Below are 18,366 nucleotides of genomic sequence, written 5' to 3' on the forward strand. Positions count from 1 at the left end.
GTAACTTTTCCAACCGCTACAGGTGATTGGGATATGTGTTGCCCATTGATGAGTCAGTTTCAGGTTAACAATCAGCTTCCTTTTCTTGTCAAATTTTATTGTACACCTTAGGAGACAGCTGCTGGCTATTAGCATCTCTGCAGGTATAACAAGTTTTGATGGCTCACTCGTTGTTCTAGGCTGGTGAGACAGACTGTTTGTTGCTCCTGCTTTTCATTGATTATAATAGGTTCACACAATGCTAGGTGTGAAATCCCATAATGATGCAGGTCGAGCTTTATCCTGTTATTACTACTGTAGGCTTCCAGAACTATAGCCAACTTGCAAATCATTTGACCTGTAGCAGTCATGTTTTTGGTCTAACAAATTTTAAATTAGCAGAAAGCAAGGTTTGATTTATGCAATTTATGACCCCTTTCATGTCCTATGGACATGACAATATTGTCAGTTGATAGTGGAAACTTGAGGAAAAGCAATACTGTAAAATGTGGTCTTTACAGTGCCCTGACATGGAAATTAAGATGTGGGAATGCCAGCGTTGGACTGGCGTAAACACAGTAAAAAGTCTGACAACACCAGGTTTTAGTCCAACCGATTTATTTGATAATACTCACAAAGCTTTCGAGGGGACTGCCTCTTCGTCAGGTGAATGGAGAGTTCTGGCCTCAGACAGAGCATATAAAGCACAGACAGTTTAGAGATTACTGATTAAAATGCGAATCCTTACACCTAACCTGCTGTTCAAGACCTGAAGTGGCTGACAATGTGAGTGGAAGGAGCACTGATCACAGGTTACAGAGATGTGTATTGTCTCCAGACAGTACAGTAAGTGAGGTTTTGCAAACCCAGGCAAGTCACAGGGGTTACAGATAGTGCGACATGAACCCAAGATCCCTGTTGAGACCGTCCTCATGTGTGCGGAACTTGGCTATCAGTCTCTGTTCAGCGACTCTGCGCTGTCGTGTGTCGTGAAGGCCGCCTTGGAGAATGCTTACCCGAAGGTCAGAGGCTGAATGCCCGTGACCACTGAAGTGTTCGCCAACAGGAAGGGAACAGTCTTGCCTGGTGATTGTCGAGCGATGTTCATTCATCTGTTGTCGTAGCGTCTGCATGGTCTCCCCAATGTACCATGCTTCGGGACATCCTTTCTTGCAACGTATCAGGTAGACAATGTTGGCCGAGTTGCAAGAGTATTTACCACGTACCTGGTGGATGGTATTCTCACGTGTGATGATGGTATCCATGTCAATGATCCGGCATGTCTTGCAGAGGTTGCTGTGGCAGGGTTGTGTGGAATTGTGGTCACCGTTCTCCTGAAGACTGGGTAGTTTGCTGCAAACAATGGTCTGTTTGAGGTTGTGTGGTTGTCTGAAGGCAAGAAGTGGGGGTGTGGGGATAGCCCTGGCGAGATGTTCGTCTTCGTCAATGATATGTTGAAGACTCCGGAGAAGATGTCGTAGCTTCTCCGCTCCGGGGAAGTACTGGACGACAAAGGGTACTCTGTCCACTGTGTCCCGTGTTTGCCTTCTGAGGAGATCGGTGCAGTTTTTCGCTGTGGCGCATCGGAACTGTCGATCTATGAGTCGAGCACCATATCCTGTTCTTTTGAGGGCATCTTTCAGGGTCTGGAGGTGTCTGTCATGATCCTCCTCATCTGAGCAAATCCTGTGTATATGGAGGGCTTGTCCATAGGGAATGGCTTCTTTAACATGTTTAGGGTGGAAACTGGAAAAGTGGAGCATTGTGAGATTGTCTGTAGGCTTGCGGTACAGTGAGGTGCTGAGGTGACTGTCCTTAATGGAGATGCGTGTGTCCAAGAACGCAACTGATTCTGGGGAATAGTCCATGGTGAGTCTGATGGTGGGGTGGAATTTGTTGATATCATCATATAGTTGTTTCAGTGATTCTTCACCATGAGGCCAAAGGAAGAAAATGTCATCGATGTATCTAGTGTATAGCATTGGTTGAAGATTCTGTGCAGTGAAGAAGTCTTGTTCGAACCTGTGCATGAAGATGTTGGCATATTGAGGTGCAAATTTGGTCCCCATGGCTGTTCCATGTGTCTGGATGAAAAACTGGTTGTTGAAGGTGAAGACATTGTGGTCCAGGATAAAGCAGATGAGTTGTAAAATTGCATCTGGAAACTGGCAGTTGTCAGCATTGAGTACTGAGGCAGTCGCAGCAATGCCATCATTGTGGGGGATGTTGGTGTGGAGCGCCGAGACATCCATTGTGACAAGGAGTGTCCCTGGTTCAACTGCTCCATGTGTGCTGAGTTTCAGTAGGAAGTCCGTAGTGTCGCGACAAAAGCTGGGGGTTCTTTGTACAATGGGTTTCAGGATGCCCTCGACGTAGCCGGAGAGGTTCTCACACAGAGTCCCATTGCCTGATACGATTGGACGGCCAGGTGTGTTTGCCCTGTGTATCTTTGGGAGGCAGTAGAGATCTCCAATGCAGGGAGTACGTGGAATGAGAGCACGGAGGGTGCTCTGAAGGTCTGGATCAAAGGTCTTGATCAGATTGTTGAGTTGACGAGTGTGTTCTTTGGTCGGATCTGTGGGTAACTGTCTGTAGTGTTCCTCATTGTTTAGTTGTCGGTACACTTCTTTACAGTAATCCTTTCTGTTCAGTATGACGATGGCCCCTCCTTTGTCTGCTGGTTTGATGACAATGTTGCGGTTTGTCTTGAGAGCGTGGATGGCATTGCGTTGTGCTTGGGTGATGTTCGGGGCTGTCTTGTGTGTGCGGTTGATGAATCTGGTGTTAACGCACCTCCTGATGGTTTGGGCATACAAGTCCAGTCGAGGGCAGCGGCCTTCCGGAGGAGTCCAATTGGATTCCTTCCTCTTAGGTTGTTGCACTGCGGATCTCTCTGTCGGTTGTTCTGGTTCATCGGCTGTCTCATTGTGTTCGCTGTTGGCCTCTTGGGGTTTGTGGAAAAACTCCCGCAGCCTCATTCGCCTGATGAATTCCTCTGTGTCCGCTGCAAGACTGATGGGATCCATTTTGGTGTTGGGGCAGAAATTGAGCCCTCGGCTGAGAACTTCGATTTCAACTGGTTGAAGTGTGTAGTCCGACAAGTTGACAATAGACCTCCCTGCGGTAGTGCTGTTTTCTACTGTGGTGCCAGGGGAGGCTTGGTTGTTGCTGGCGGCGATGCCGAGTTTTTCAAGTTTCCTGTTCTTGGTGTGCACGTAGATGGTGTAGTTTCTTTGTCTCATCTGCTTGGCAGAGTTTCGCAGTTGGTCTGCACCCTGAGCACAAGTTGAGAAAATGTATTCCATTTTAGTTTCCAGGGTGCGGCGTTTGCTGTAAAGCTGGTGTATGAGGTGGTTGAGAAGTGTGAGAGAGGTGCGACGGCAAAGTCTCTCAGCGTAGTCTGTGTTATAGGTTGCCCTGAGTGGGTTCGTGATCTGTAGTCCTTTTGGTATCTTGTCTGCTTTCTTGCATTTCTGTAAAAACTTGATGTCTGTGTCAATATGCGCAATCTTCTTGGAGATCCTCTCCACTTGGATCCGGCAGTTTGCGGTGTCGATAGTAGTCATGATGTGGGAATGCCGGCGACTGCACAGAGTCGCTGAACAGAGACTGATAGCCAAGTTCCGCACACATGAGGACGGTCTCAACAGGGATCTTGGGTTCATGTCGCACTATCTGTAACCCCCGTGACTTGCCTGGGTTTGCAAAACCTCACTTACTGTACTGTCTGGAGACAATACACATCTCTGTAACCTGTGATCAGTGCTCCTTCCACTCACATTGTCAGCCACTTCAGGTCTTGAACAGCAGGTTAGGTGTAAGGATCCGCATTCTAATCAGTAATCTCTAAACTGTCTGTGCTTTATATGCTCTGTCTGAGGCCAGAACTCTCCATTCACCTGACGAAGAGGCAGTCCCCTCGAAAGCTTGAGAGTATTATCAAATAAATCGGTTGGACTAAAACCTGATGGAAATTAAGACACAGTACAAGTAACAACCAATGAATTTTAAAAGTTTATTAAGATGTACCTGGCATCAAGTGGGTTGTGTAATAATTGTGCAACACGATCCTGCTCTCATGCCTACATGTCTGTCCTTGGTTTGCTGCAATGTTCCGGTGAAGCTCAACGCAAACTGGAGGAACAGCATCTCATCTTACAGCCAGGCACTTTACAGCCTTCCCGTTTCAACATCGAATTCAGCAACTTCAGGTGATTTGCTTTACCCTGCCTCGGCTCCCTTTGTTTTCATTCTATTTAATTTTTTACTGTTCTGTACCTTTTTTTCCTTTACTGTCTTCCTTCATTTTTCTTCCCCCCCCCCAACTCTTTCCCCTACTTAATCCCCCTTCCCTTTCCTTTTCTCCCCCCCGCATCCCTTTTTCTCCCCCCTGCATCCCCTTTTCTACATTTTACCTCTGTCGCATTCCCCCCCCCACTCCCCCAACATCTCCATCTGTCACAGTTTACAGCTTCTCTGTTGTTTGGCCATTCACACCCTTTATTCTCTCTGTGGACCACTGTTAGCTTTATCCCTGGTTTCTCTGGCTATTCCCCATCTTTCATTCCCTCACCCTGCAGTATAAATATCTCTGACTTTCTATGCCTTTTAGTTTTGACATAGGATTGTCTTGACTTAAAACGTCAGCTCTTTTTTCTCCTTACAGATGCTGCTAGGCCTGCTGAGATTTTCCAGCATTTTCTCTTTTGACGCAATAATTCTAATATCTAACACAAGGCTCTACCTCAATAAAATTCAAGCAAATCATAGGTAAGGGTGGATCAGGAGGTTAGTTTGAGTATGGATGACAGTAATAACTAATAATGTTACATTGGCAACGGGATTTCTCTTACCCTGCCTGCTTTCTCACCGTGTGCGCAGAATCTTTGCCTGCACCTTTCTGTTCTCAAGGCAATCTTGCTGGAGGTCAGTTCAGGGGAGGAATTTGTACAGATAATTTAACTGCTTCATAAGGTCAATTATCAGAGGTGTTTGTTCGGGAATAAAGCTGCCTGGAAGTGGCCAGTAAAGGAGTTCCCTCTCCTCCACAATTGTTGTCCAGCAGTTGGTATTTTAGTTCAAGGTTAAAGTTGCAGAGAGGGCAGCTCAAGATGGGGTAACCCAATCTATCCCTTACTTAGAACAAAGAATCCCTACAGTGCAGAAAGAGGCCATTTGGTCCATCGAGTCTGCATGGACCACAATTCAACCCAGGTCATATCCCCGCAATCCTATGCATTTATCCTAACTAGTCCCCCTGACACTAAGGGACAATTTACCAACTCACACATCTTTGGACTGTGGGAGGAAACTGGAGCACCAGGAAGTAACCCACGCAGATACAGGGAGAATGTGCAGACTCCACACAGACAGTGAGCCTAAGCTGGATTTGAACCTGTGGCGCTGTGAGGTAGCACTGCTCACTACTGTGCCACCCCTATGGGTCTTGCTAAAGCAGGCTGCAGCTCCTTCCATGCGGGAAGGCCTCCTAATAGACTTGAGTTTCGAGGAGCTGTACACCATCCTAAATTGAATTACAAACCCACCTACCAATTCAGGCAAAATTTTATTTCATTCATTCATGGGACATGGGTGTCACTGACTGCGGCAGCATTTATTGCCCATCCCTTCTCCTTGAGAAGGTGCTGGTGAGCTGTCTTCTTGAATTGCTGCAGTCCATGTGCTGTGGGTTGACCCACAATACTGGATTTTGACCCAGCAACTGTGAAGGAACGGTGATATATTTCCAAATCAGGATGGTGAGTTCTCAGAGGGAAACTTGCAGGTGGTGGTGTTCCCATGTATCTGCTGCCCTTGTCCTTCTAGATGGAAGTGATCGTGGGTTTGGAAGGTGCTGTCTATTGAGCCTTGGTGAATTTCTGCAGTGCTTCTTGTAGATAGTACACACTGCTGCGGCTGACCGTCGGTGGTGGAGGGACTGAATGTTTGTGGATGTGGTGCCAGTCAAGCGGGCTGTTTTGTCCTGAATGGTGTCAAGCTTCTTGATGGAGCTGTGTTGGAACTGCACCCATCAGGCAAGTGGGGAGTATTCCATCACACTCTTGTGCCTTGTAGATGGAGGACAGGCTTTAGGGAATCAGGATTGAGTTACTCCCCGCAGTATTCTTAGCCTCTGACCTGCTCTTGTAGCCAATGCATTTAAGTAGCGAGTCCATTTCTGGTCAATGGTAACCCCAAGAATGTCGACAGTGAGGGATTCGGTGTTGGTAACACTAACATAAAATAAAAACAGAAAATATTGGAAAGCCTCAGCAGATGAGGTAGTACACGTGGAGAGAGAACCAGGGCTACCTTTCAGATTGATGACATTTAGAACATAGACCACTACAGCACAAACAGGCCCTTTGGCCCACAAGTTGCGCCGATCATATCCACACCTACCAGGCCTATCTATAACTCTCAATCCCATTAAATCCCATATACTCATCTAGAAGTCTCTTAAAAGACCCCAGTGAGTTCGCCTCTACCACGACCAACGGCAGCCGATTCCACTCACTCACCACCCTCTGAGTGAAAAACTTACCCCTAACATCTCCTCTGTACCTGCTCCCCAGCACCTTAAACCTGTGTCTTCTCGTAGCAACCATTTCAGCCCTGGGAAATAGCCTCTGAGAATCCACCCTATCTATACCTCTCAACATTTTATAAACCTCTATCAGGTCGCCTCTCAATCTTCATCTCTCCAGGGAGAAGAGACCTGGCTCCCTCAACCTATCTTCATAAAGCATGCCTCCCAATCCAGGCAACATCCTTGTAAATCTCCTCTGCACCCTCTCAATAGCTTCCACATCCTTCTTGTAGTGAGGCGACCAGAACTGCGCACAGTACTCCAAGCGGGGCCTGACAAGGGTCTTATAAAGTTGCAGCATTACTTCCCGACTCCTAAACTCTGTCCCTCGATTAATGAAGGCCAGTACACCATATGCCTTCTTGACCACATCCTCCACCTGCGAGGCCGATTTAAGAGTCCTATAGACCCAGACCCCAAGGTCCTTCTGCTCCTCAACACTGCTAAGAGTCCTACCCTTGATATTGTACTCCTTCATACCATTGGACCTGCCAAAATGGACCACTACACATTTATCCGCGTTGAAGTCCATCTGCCACTTCTCCACCCAGTCTTGCATCCTATCAATGTCTCGCTGCAACTTCAGACATTCCTTCCTCATCAGGCAAATCACTGTTGGGAGACACCCCAATGCGGGGTCAGGATCTCCATTTGACCTTGATGTCAAAATCTTGATGCAAAATGCGAAATCCTGCCCTGATACACTGCGCTGCCCCGCTGCACTGTATTGCCCCGATTCACTGCGCTGCCCCGCTGCACTGCGCTGCCCCGATTCACTGCGCTGCCCCGCTGCACTGCTGCACTGCGCTGCCCCAATTCACTGCGCTGCCGTGATTCACTGTGCAACAAAACTATTTCAGCAAAATAACTAAAGATAACCAAAAAACAGATTTTAAATCAATGCTTTGCAACAATATGATGCTTCAAATCAATATCAAGAGTCTCCTTATTACCAACTCAGCTTTGAATTCAGCAGAATAAAAAGTGTCAGATTTTGGGTGGAATTTTCTCCAAAAAATTCTAAGTGTTGAATGGGCGAGAAAACGGTAGGATTTCTCACTTTTCTTTCAGCGAGGTAAGTAACATGAATTTATAGCACTCTACATAATAGAAGCCATAGTGTAATTCTTACCAGTAAGGGGAGCATGTGGATCCTCAGCTCGCCTGTAAAGCCAGATGCTGAGCTCCTAGTGCACCATTCTGCAGGAGCCCCAGTCTCCCAATATACAGTACACATAGTGTACACTGTATACTGCGACATCACCTGTCACTCCATGGGTATTGCCAGCCCTGCCCCCAACCATCCAGGGGCTTCAATGGCCTCCAATCCCACCAGCGAAGCCATCATGTCTGTCCCCATTGGTGGGGGCCAACTGTGATCCTTGCTCATGAGGACATCGACCAGCAAGAAGGTTAAGTTAAATGAGCCCAGGCGATAGAGTCTGGGACATACTAATGACATGCTAATCATGTCATTAATATTGAAATTGAAGGTAATGCATTTTGGAAGGTCCAATGCACTATACAGTAAATGGTAGAACCTTTAGGACTATTGACGGGCAGAGAGATCTGGGCATACATGTCCACCAATCACTGAAAGTGGCAATGCAAGTGGATAAAGTAGTCAAGAAGGCATACGGCATGCTTGCCTTCATCAGTTGGGGCACTGAGTATAAAAATTGGCAGGTCATGCTGCAGCTGCGCTTAGTTAGGCCTCATTTGGAATATTATGTACAATTCTGGTCACCACACTACCAGAAGGATGTAAATGTTTTGGAGAGGGTACAGAAAAGGTTTACCAGAATGTTGCCTGGTCTGGAGGGTATTAGCTCTGAGGAGAGGTTGGATAAACTGGGTTTGTTCTCATTGGAATGACAAAGGTTGAGGGGCGACCTGATTGAGGGTTACAAGATTATAATAAGAACATAAGAAATAGAAGCAGGAGTAGGCCACCTAGCCCTTCGAGCCTGCCCCGCCATTCAATAAGATCATGGCTGATCTGTCGTGGCTCAGTTCCACATTCCCGCTCTCTCCCCATAACCCTTAATCCCCTCGCTTATCAAAAACCCATCAACCCGCGTCTTAAAAATATTTAGCGAGGCAGCCTCCACCACTTCAACGGGCAGAGAATTCCAGAGATTCACCACCCTTTGAGTGAAGAAGTTCCTCCTCAACTCCGTTCTAAACCACCCCCCCTTTATCTTGAGGCTGTGCCCCCTAGTCCTACTGTCCTTTCTGAGCAGGAAGAGTCTCTCCACCTCTATCCTATCCATCCCATTCATCATCTTATATGTCTCAATGAGATCTCCCCTCATTCTTCTAAACTCTAACGAGTACAAGCCTAGTTTATTCAGCCTGTCCTCACAGCTCAACTCCAGTATCAGCCTAGTAAAGCTCCTCTGCACTCCCTCCAAGGCCAAAATATCCTTGCGTAAGTACGGCGAGCAAAACTGCACACAGTACTCCAGCTGCGGCCTCACCAATGCCCTATACAGCAGCAGCAAGACCTCCCTACTTTTATATTCAATCCCCCTCGCTATGAAGGCCAGCGTCGCATTAGCCTTCCTGACCACCTGCTGCAGCTGCAGGCTTATAAGTGGTATGGACAGAGTGGATAATCAGATGCTCTTTCCTAGGGTCAAGTATTAGGGAACATAGGTTTAACGTGTGTGGGGAAATGTTTCAAGATGTGCGAGGCAAGTTTTTACACAGAAGGTGTTGAATGTCTGGAACGCGCTGCCCAGGGAGATGGTGGGAGCAGGTACAATAGCAGCATTTAAGAGGCAACTAGACAAATACATGAATAAGATGGGGATGGAAGGATATGGACTCGATAAGTGTATATGGTTTTAGTTTAGGCAGGCATCATGAATAGTGCAGGCTTGGAGAGCCAAAGGGCCTGTTCCTGTGCTGTACTGTTCTTTGTGGCACAGTGGTTAGCACTGCTGCCTCATAGCGCCAAGGACCCAGGTTTGATTCCCGGCTTGGGTCGCTATCTGTGTGGAGTTTGCATGTTCTCCCTGTGTCTGCATGGGTTTCCTCTCGGTTTCCCCCCACAACCTGAAAGATGTGCTTGTTAGATGCATTGACCCAAATAGGCGCCTGAGTGTGGTGACTAGGGAATTTTCACAGTAATTTCATTAGTGTTAATGTAAGCCTTACTTGTGACTATTAAATAAATAAACTTTAAATCAGCCTCATGGTGCTGATTTCACCAGCAAAATAGTGCTGGTAAGATCACAAGAGGTGAGAAACCAGGCGTGAACCCAATTTTTCACCTCTCACCCTATCTTATTGGCTCGCCACACCAATTGACAAGCATGTCAATAAGAACATTAGAACTAGGTGCAGGAGTAGACCATCCGGCCCCTCAAGCCTGCTCCGCTGATCTTTTTGTGGATTCAGCTCCACTTATTCATAATCCTTAATTCCGTTACTGTTCAAAAATTTATCTATCCTTGCCTTAAAAACATTCGACGAGATAGCCTCAACTGCTTCATTGGTCAAGTCAGTAAGATCGTGCCCTTTCTCTTTAGGTTAAAAACCCAAGCATACAGTCATGGTGTGTGAATAAAATAATGAAAGAAACATACATCTCCTCAACAGGTGAAGGCTGCGCCGTACATTACACCTCAGAGCATTATTACAGAAGACAAGTCACCTGCGTTCCTGATGGAAGAAGTGTTTCATACCTTACTGATAGCGGCCAGTTCTTCTTCCAATTTCATTACTGCATCCTCATGATTTTGCTGTTTAACTGCAGTCAGTTGCTGAATGACGCTGGAACCTATCTTTGCAGGAACTGCAGTTAAAGGAAAAGACCATGTTTAGCAACACCTTTTAAACATAGCGCCTTGTGCAATATTACAGCTTGTTCTCTTACAGAAAAAGGATGACTTCAAGTTTTGACATTTCCATGTTAAAATGAGGGGAATTGTTAAAGAGTTCAGGTAAAAGTGAGAAAGTTAAATAACAATTAACACTGAATCTTTCATAATAAAGCATCCCATTATGTTTCATCCAACGAATTAAAATGCAGTGATTGTTAAGACCACATGAGCATAAGACATAGGAGCAGAATTTGGTCACTCAGCCCATCAAGTCTGCTCTGCCATTCAATCATGGCCGATATATTTTTCATCCCCATTCATAGAATCATAGAAGCATAGAAATCCTACAGTACAGGAAGAGGCCATTCGGCCCATTGAGTCTGCACCAACCACAGTCTCACCCAGGCCCTATCCCCATATCCCTAAATATTTACCTGCTAAGCCTTCTAATCTATGCATCTCAGGACACTAAGGGGCAATTTTAGCATGACCCATCAACCTAACCTGCACGTCTTTGGACTATGGGACGAAACCGGACCACCCGGAGGAAATCCACGCAGACATGGGGAGAACGTGCAAACTCCACACAAGCTAGGAATCGAACCCAGGTCCCTGGAGCTATGAAGCAGCAGTGTCAACCACCATGCCTGCGCCCCCATTTCTCCTGCCTTTTTCCCATAACCCTTGATCTCCTTATTAATCAGGGATTTATCTATCTCTATTTTAAAGACACTCAATGACCTGGCCTCCACAACCTTCTGCGGCAAAGAGTTCCACAGATTTACCACCCTCTGGCTGAAGAAATTCCTCCTCATCTCTGTTTTAAAAGAGCATCCCTTTAGTGTGAGGTTGTGCCCTCTGGTTTTAGTTTTTCCTACTAGTGGAAATATCCTCTCCACATCCACTCTATCCAGGCCTCACAGTATCCTGTAAGTTTCAATAAGATCCCCCCTCATCCTTCTAAACTCTAGCAAGTACAGACCCAGAGTAATGTTGTTGCCACATTAACAAACAAGACAGTCATTTCTGTGGCATGAGTGTCCCACAACAAGCCATTAAATGAATGACTAGCTAATTTATTTTTCCTTGGTTTGGACAGAGGGAGAGAAATTGTACAGGACTGTGGGAAAACTGCTCTTTTATGGCTTGTGCAATGAGATGTTTAATGTCCACTTGAAACACTGGAACAGATAGACGGGTCAACCAAAAGCCTCAACTATGCACAGCACCTCTAAAAATGCAGCATTCCTTCAGGGCTACAGTGGTGCTTCTAAACTATATGATGCATTTAAACACCGTTGGAAAATAAAGTTTAATTATTAGTTACAAGTACACTTACATTCATGCTGCAATGAAGGTACTGTGAAAATCCCCTAGTCGCCACACTCCAGTGCCTGTTCGGGTACACTTAGGGAGAATTTAGCATGACCAATGCACTTAACTAGCACGTTTTTCAGACTGTGGAAGGAAACTGGATCACCTAGAAGAAACCTACACAGACACAGGGAGAATATGCAAACTCCACACAGATAGTGACCCAACCCAGGAATCGAACCTGGGTTCCTGCATGGATCTCCAAACTACATCCTTCTGACATGTGGGCAAAAAGGCAAACAACTAAGCCAAGCTAAAATTTAGGAATAAAGGATGGCAGTAGAAAAGTCAAGAATAATAGAGTTTTGAAGCAATTTAACATTGTAAAATAAATGGTTTCAGGCAAAATTGGATAAAATTCTCGAGGGCCGGGGATTGAAGGATATGATGACAAAATGAGTTAGCTTATTAATGAAAGATGAGACGTGTGGGCCTTTTTCTATCAATGTTATCTTCACAAATTTTCTTTTAATTTCATTGCACAATAACGTTGTAATTGCTATCGCGCTAAATGTATCCATGTGATTTATCATTTTGATTCAAATACATCTGCTGAATGAGAGATCTGCAATTTTGAACACTGTAACCGACCTTAAGATTGGATTATATCTTTTCAATTACTACCTAATAAATTCATAATCAGTTCTTCAGCAGGGGGAGTTTGAAATCCCAGGTGAGAAGCTCGTGAGCTGCCTGCTTAGAAGCTGCAATGTGAAGCTTGATCCATTTTAATGGCCGGGCCTTATCGAACATTCTGCCAGCCGGCTGCCCAATGGAAAACGGTGAGCAGAGACAACTTTCCTACTTTAGGTCTCTGAAGATTGGAGAGCCGAGATCGCCAGTCCCGGGGGTTGTGGGATGGGGGTGAGGGAACCACATTGATCAGTGGAGCCAGGAGGAACACTCAAAGCTAAATCTTAGGAGCCTTACTGCCAGCTTTTACTGCACAGGCACTCCATAGAGTAGGCAGCTAAAATAGGAGGGAAATTTAATTTGTCAGGTCAAGAAACCTGTTAAAAAGCATTAAAATAGTCATGGGGTAGCAAACAAGTGCAACTTTATATATTAAAAGGGTCTAATAAATAGATGAGGTGGGTGATTCCAGTCCCAAGCAGTAGGATCTTGTTTAACCTGCCATTTTCAGGGCATCATCATCCTTGTTCCATTAGAGAGGAGACAACAAACTCTCCCCTGCAAGGAATAAAAATGGATGGCAGTGGTGGGGTACTGGAATTTGCCTCAGCATCTCGGAGATGGTACAAAGGAATTAAAAAATCAGGCATGAATTGTCTCACAATCCAGAGATGACAGCTGAGATGCACTTCTGTGTGAATGTCAAATGAGGACAGGGTCAGCTGTAAATCTGACCTGAAAGCCTGACCGACATTCAGTGTTGGTCAGTGCAATTACTGCTCTCAGACTGTTGGGCCATTTCAACTTTGCTTCAGTGTTGCTAAGCTAAGGCAGTGGAGAATAAGCCAGTGATCCTGCTCCTGTTGGCCGTTACTAACAAGTCAGCATGTGGACATCAGCTGACAGAGACTAGGATTGCCTGTTAAGCCTTCTCATGACAATAGCCTGCTGACTACCATTGTCTGGACTCACACATAAAAGCCACATGCTTGAAATACCAAAGTGCTCCCAGTGTATGTGAAATACCACCCATATGGAAGCGACAGCTAAAGGAGAGAGACAAGTGGGGGAAAATACTCATTAAGATGACTCTGTCCAGAATACGCAAGATGAAAATATACTTACCTATCACATCAGGAAGACCTTTCACCTCCATCACTGCATTGCTCAGCTCGACAACCTCTTTAGGTTTGATGGCTGACAGGACTGCATTTCTACAATGGCAACAGCAGGAACAATGCTTGGATTGTGTTTTAGGCATTTACACTTACCTACCTCTTATATAATCAATTACTCAAATATCTCTTTTGTGTAAGCATGGACAAATAATGGAAGAACTTGCACTTATGTAATGCTTTCCACAACTTCAGGAGTCATTTACAACCAGTTAACTATTTTTGAAGTGTAGGGCAGGATTCTCCAGCCATTCACACCAACGAGATTCTCCAGTCCCGATGCAGTGGATGGAGACTTGGCTGAGCACCAAATTCTCCACCCTTGCTGCCAGCGAGGGCATGTCATGAATAGCTGCAGAATTCTGGCCATAGTCAGTCTTATAATGTGAAGAAACAAAGCATCTGTTCAAGCAAAGTCACAGAAACAGCAGTGAGAAAAATGACCAAATAATCAATGTTACTGGTGTCAGTAAGGGAGTAAATATTGGTGGGGACACCAGGAGAAATCCTCTGCTCTTCAAATGGGATCCATCAGAGAGGATAGGTGAGGTTTCAATTCAACATCTCAAACAAAAGACTGCGCCTCTGACAGCACAGTATCCTCCCAATACTGCAGTCATGTGTCAGACCAGATGGTCTGCTTTATTCTCTGGGGTGTGGATTGAGCCCAAACTCTCTGGCAGAGGCATGAGTACAACCACTGAGTCAAGACTAAGACTTACATTAGGGAGCAGTTCAGAAACTCCGAGATATATTAGCCTGGACCCCAAATATTTTTGATTTTGGTATTACTGTGAGTATTCAATGTTTCACTCCAAGTGTGATTCTACTGAACCACTAGGAAGCAATTTTTATCAAAACCAACTTTATTTAACAATACAGTTTAACTATAACCAAATAAATTAGCATAACTTGTTCTAATTGAAATACTTAAACATGACAAGACATAATTCTTAATTGCTGATCTATCTCTATCAGCTCTATTAAAGCAATATTTCTTGTAGACCTAAATTCCTCTTCAAAATCAGTTAGCAAACAGCAGGCTTATATGCGGTACATGAGCTGCTAGCCCTTCAATCTCCAAAGCATCTCTGGAGAGAGATACCTATTTTTTAGCAAGTCGCAACTACAATCTTTACAGGCAAGGAGAGAATAATGCTTTTTGCTTCTGGCAGACCTAAGCAGGCAACTGCCTGCTTGTCTCTCAATATGATGAGTTCCACCCATTCACGTGACCCTCTTATCAATCAACCTAAGTTAACTCTACTCTGAAACCCCAGGGGACAACCCAAAAAAATAAACAAAGCTGTATTAGCTCAGACTCAAACACTCCAATAACCAGGATCAATTATTCTTCTGCATTCCCAGCATGTGGGCTATCTGGAGCAGACAAATTGGCACCATAAACAGAGCTGAAATTTAAAACATTCCCTTGACACGAACCATTATATAGATACATTTCTTAAATGCACAGTATCATCACACTTAGGAGGCAACTTTAACCGAAAACTGGTGGGAACAGGCAGTCAAGATTTAAAATAATTTCTGAAAACTAACCTCCTCATTCTAGTTCAATTCCTGCCCACCACCACTTCAATTAAAATGTATTTTTAGAACTTCTTAACACTTCAAAACTGTGGTCCAATTTGCTTTTCAGATTGTATGGCATTTTAACCACTGCATCGACAGGGGTGTTCATAACTTTACTGGCTAACTGAAACCTGATCAGCAAAAAACAGTGGTCCTGTAATGTAAGTGTTACAGATTTTCCTTTATGAGGTAAAGAGGATCAAGAGGGAAAGCCTGATCCTCTGCTACTGCTGTCTCTGCACCACCTACCTAGGAAATCCTGCCGAAAACACCTGCTGCAACTTATCAATGTCGACAGCTAGCAGCTGACCAGTTGCTACTTCCTGCCTGTTTCAGCTGGGCAGTTGACCACTGAAAGGTGCATTATGCCCAGGAAGTAACATAGTATGGGCTTCAAATTGATAATGTCGGGGTGGTGGGTGGGGGAATGAGAAAGAAAGGGTGAAGGAAACAGAAGGCCGAGGATGAGGGAACTCATATTTGTCCCATCCCCACCTGAGACATGTTGCCAATTGAAATATCCACCTCAATCCCCAATCTTAAGGTGGAATTCTTCAGTGCTTCCTCCCATGAAGGTTTGCCCGTGGCAGAGGCAGTTCGACATCAGCAACTGGCAGGAATTCCCAATTCTGCTGATATCAATGGTGATGTACATTTCTTGCTGTCAGGGACCCTGGAGCAGGAGTCAAACCCGGTGGGACTGGAAGATCCCGGCAGCGGGAAGAGCTGGAGAATTCTGCCCTTAATATTCATGCACTAAATTTCTACACATTGCAAATACCAAGCCAAATGGTAGCTCACCACCACCTTTTCAGGGGCACTTAAGAATGGGTGATAACTTCTGGATATACTTCTGTGATGACCACATCCATGAATGAATTAAAAACATTGTAAAAGTTTAAACCCTATTATTCACTGTAGCACAACCAAATAGGTTCCATTAGAGCTCATAGCATTTTTATAGACCTTGCAATGAATGATGATGACAACAAAAATCTGCAAACATTCATCTCTTCTAAAAATCATGCCGAGTTATAAAATGATTTGTTTCCCCACTGTGCCTCTTGAAGCCTTAACACTGCTTGTCTTCCTCTGTCTGAATATGCCATGATGTGGAGATGCCGGCGCTGGACTGAGGTGGGCGCAGTAAGAAGTTTCACAACCCCAGGTTAAAGTTTGGACTTTAACCTGGTGTTGTGAGACTTCTTACTTTGAAGTTAAAGTTAATAGTTAAAGTTTATTTATTAGTCATGAGTAGGCTTACATTAACACTGCAATTAAGTTACTGTAAAAATCCCCTAGTCGCCACACTCCAGCGCCTGTTTGGGTACACTGAGGGAGAATTCACCATGCTCAATGCACCTAACCAGCACATCTTTCAGACTGAAGGAAGAAAGCGGAGCACCCGGAGGAAACACAAGGGTGAAGGAAACGGGAGGCCGAGGATGAGGGAACTCATATTTGTCCCATCCCCACCTGAGACCTGTTGCCAATTGAAATATCCATCTCAATCACCTCACACAAACACGGAGGGAACATGCAGACTCCACACAGACAGTAACCCAAGCCGAGAATCGAACCTGAGTCCGTGGCGCTGTGAGGCAGCAGTGCTAACCACTGTGCCACCATGCTGCCCCGTGTCTGAATAGTTTGCAGATCGCTTCCATGCTCTCTACTATGAACTTTACTTGGGGCTCAGCAATCTGTAGGAGCAAGAATGAGGCACAATAGCATAGTGGTTAGCACTGCTTCCTTACAGCGACAGGTACCCAGGTTCAATTGCAGCCTTGGGTGACTGTTTGTCCCCGTATCTGCATGGGTTTCCTCTGAGTGCTCTAGTTTCCTCCCACAGTCCAAAGGCGTAGATTGATTGGCCATACCAAATTGTCCCTTAGTGTCAGGGGATTATGAAGGGTATATTTGGGGCTACAGGGATAGGGCCTGAATAGGATTGTTGTCGGTGCAAGCTCAATGGGCTGAATGGCCTCTTCCTGCACTGTAGGGATTCTATGATCCAATTAGACTCAGCACTCTGATTAGGGAGAGTGGATGTAATCAGGGTCGGTTTTTCTGACCTGAAGCATTGCTAACTCTGTTCCTTATTCCACAGATGCTGCCTGGCCCGCTGAGTATTTCCAGCATTTTCTTTTATAATTCCTTGTTTCTGATCCTTTTTGAAAGTGGTTAAGCGTGGACACCTCGGGAGGACCGCATCAGGTTCAAGCTGCGGTGCTCCCACAATTCAGTGGCCTGCTGATACTTACTGTTAAGGTTCACAGGGAATGACTGGTGGCTTGGACCAAGTATTGGAATGCTGCTGTAAAACCGAATTTCAGCCTGATTTTGTAATTCCAAGGGAAAGAGGGGGACAAGAAGGAAGAAAATTGAAAACTATGAAATTAATAAGTGCAATAGACTAACATCCAAATTTCGTGATTTTCAAAGGCAGTTGTTTCTCATGGAATCATCACTGTTATTTACTGCTTGAAATGAAAATGAGAGGCCATTTGAAACCCACTGATTAGATTGCTGCCTTATTATCAGTTGCTATTCATGTCATTAAAAAGTCTCACAACACCAGGTTAAAGTCCAACAGATTTATTTGGAATCACGGGCTTTCGGAGCACTGCTCCTTCATCAGGTGAGTGGAGAGCTACATTTCACAAACATGGCATACATAGGCAAAGACACAATTGCCAAGATAATGGCTGGGATGCGAGTCTTTTCAAGTAATCAAGTCTTTACAGGTACAGACAATGCGAGTGGAGAGAGGGATAAACACAGGTTAAAGAGGTGTGATTTGTCTCAAGCCAGGACAGTTAGTAGGATTTTGCAAGCCCAGGCCAAATGGTGGGGGTTACACGTAGTGTGACATGAGCCCAAGATCCCATTTCAGGCTGTCCTCATGCATGTGGAACTTGGCTATCAGTTTCTGTTCAGTGATTCTATGTTGTATTGGGTCTTGAAGGCCACTTTGGAGAACACTTACCCGAGGATCAGAGTTCCGCATGCATGAGGACGGCCTCAACCGGGATCTTGGGTCATGCTACACTACATGTAACCCCCAATATTTGGCCTGGGCTTGCAAAATCCTACTAACTGTCTTGACTTGAGACAATTCACATCTCTTTAACCTGTGATTATCCCTCATGCATGGTCTATATCTGTAAAGACTTGGTTACCTGAAAAGACACAT

At 45.1% G+C, this 18,366-nt stretch overlaps 1 protein-coding gene across 1 annotated transcript in view; it reads right to left on the reverse strand.

Annotated features, from left to right (window-relative positions):
• Window positions 1-18,366, reverse strand: part of ccdc180 (coiled-coil domain containing 180) — a 122,256-nt gene that overhangs the window by 92,117 nt on the left and 11,773 nt on the right. The window contains exons 4-5 of the mRNA XM_080211780.1: window positions 13,531-13,619; window positions 10,261-10,370 (exon numbers count right to left, since the gene is read on the reverse strand). Coding sequence (XP_080067906.1) covers window positions 10,261-10,370; window positions 13,531-13,619 — 199 coding nt within the window. The remainder of the gene's footprint in view (window positions 1-10,260; window positions 10,371-13,530; window positions 13,620-18,366) is intronic.

This window comes from Carcharhinus amblyrhynchos, chromosome 25 (assembly GCF_965287045.1).
Source record: "Carcharhinus amblyrhynchos chromosome 25, sCarAmb.v2.hapA, whole genome shotgun sequence".
Taxonomy (NCBI): domain Eukaryota; kingdom Metazoa; phylum Chordata; class Chondrichthyes; order Carcharhiniformes; family Carcharhinidae; genus Carcharhinus; species Carcharhinus amblyrhynchos.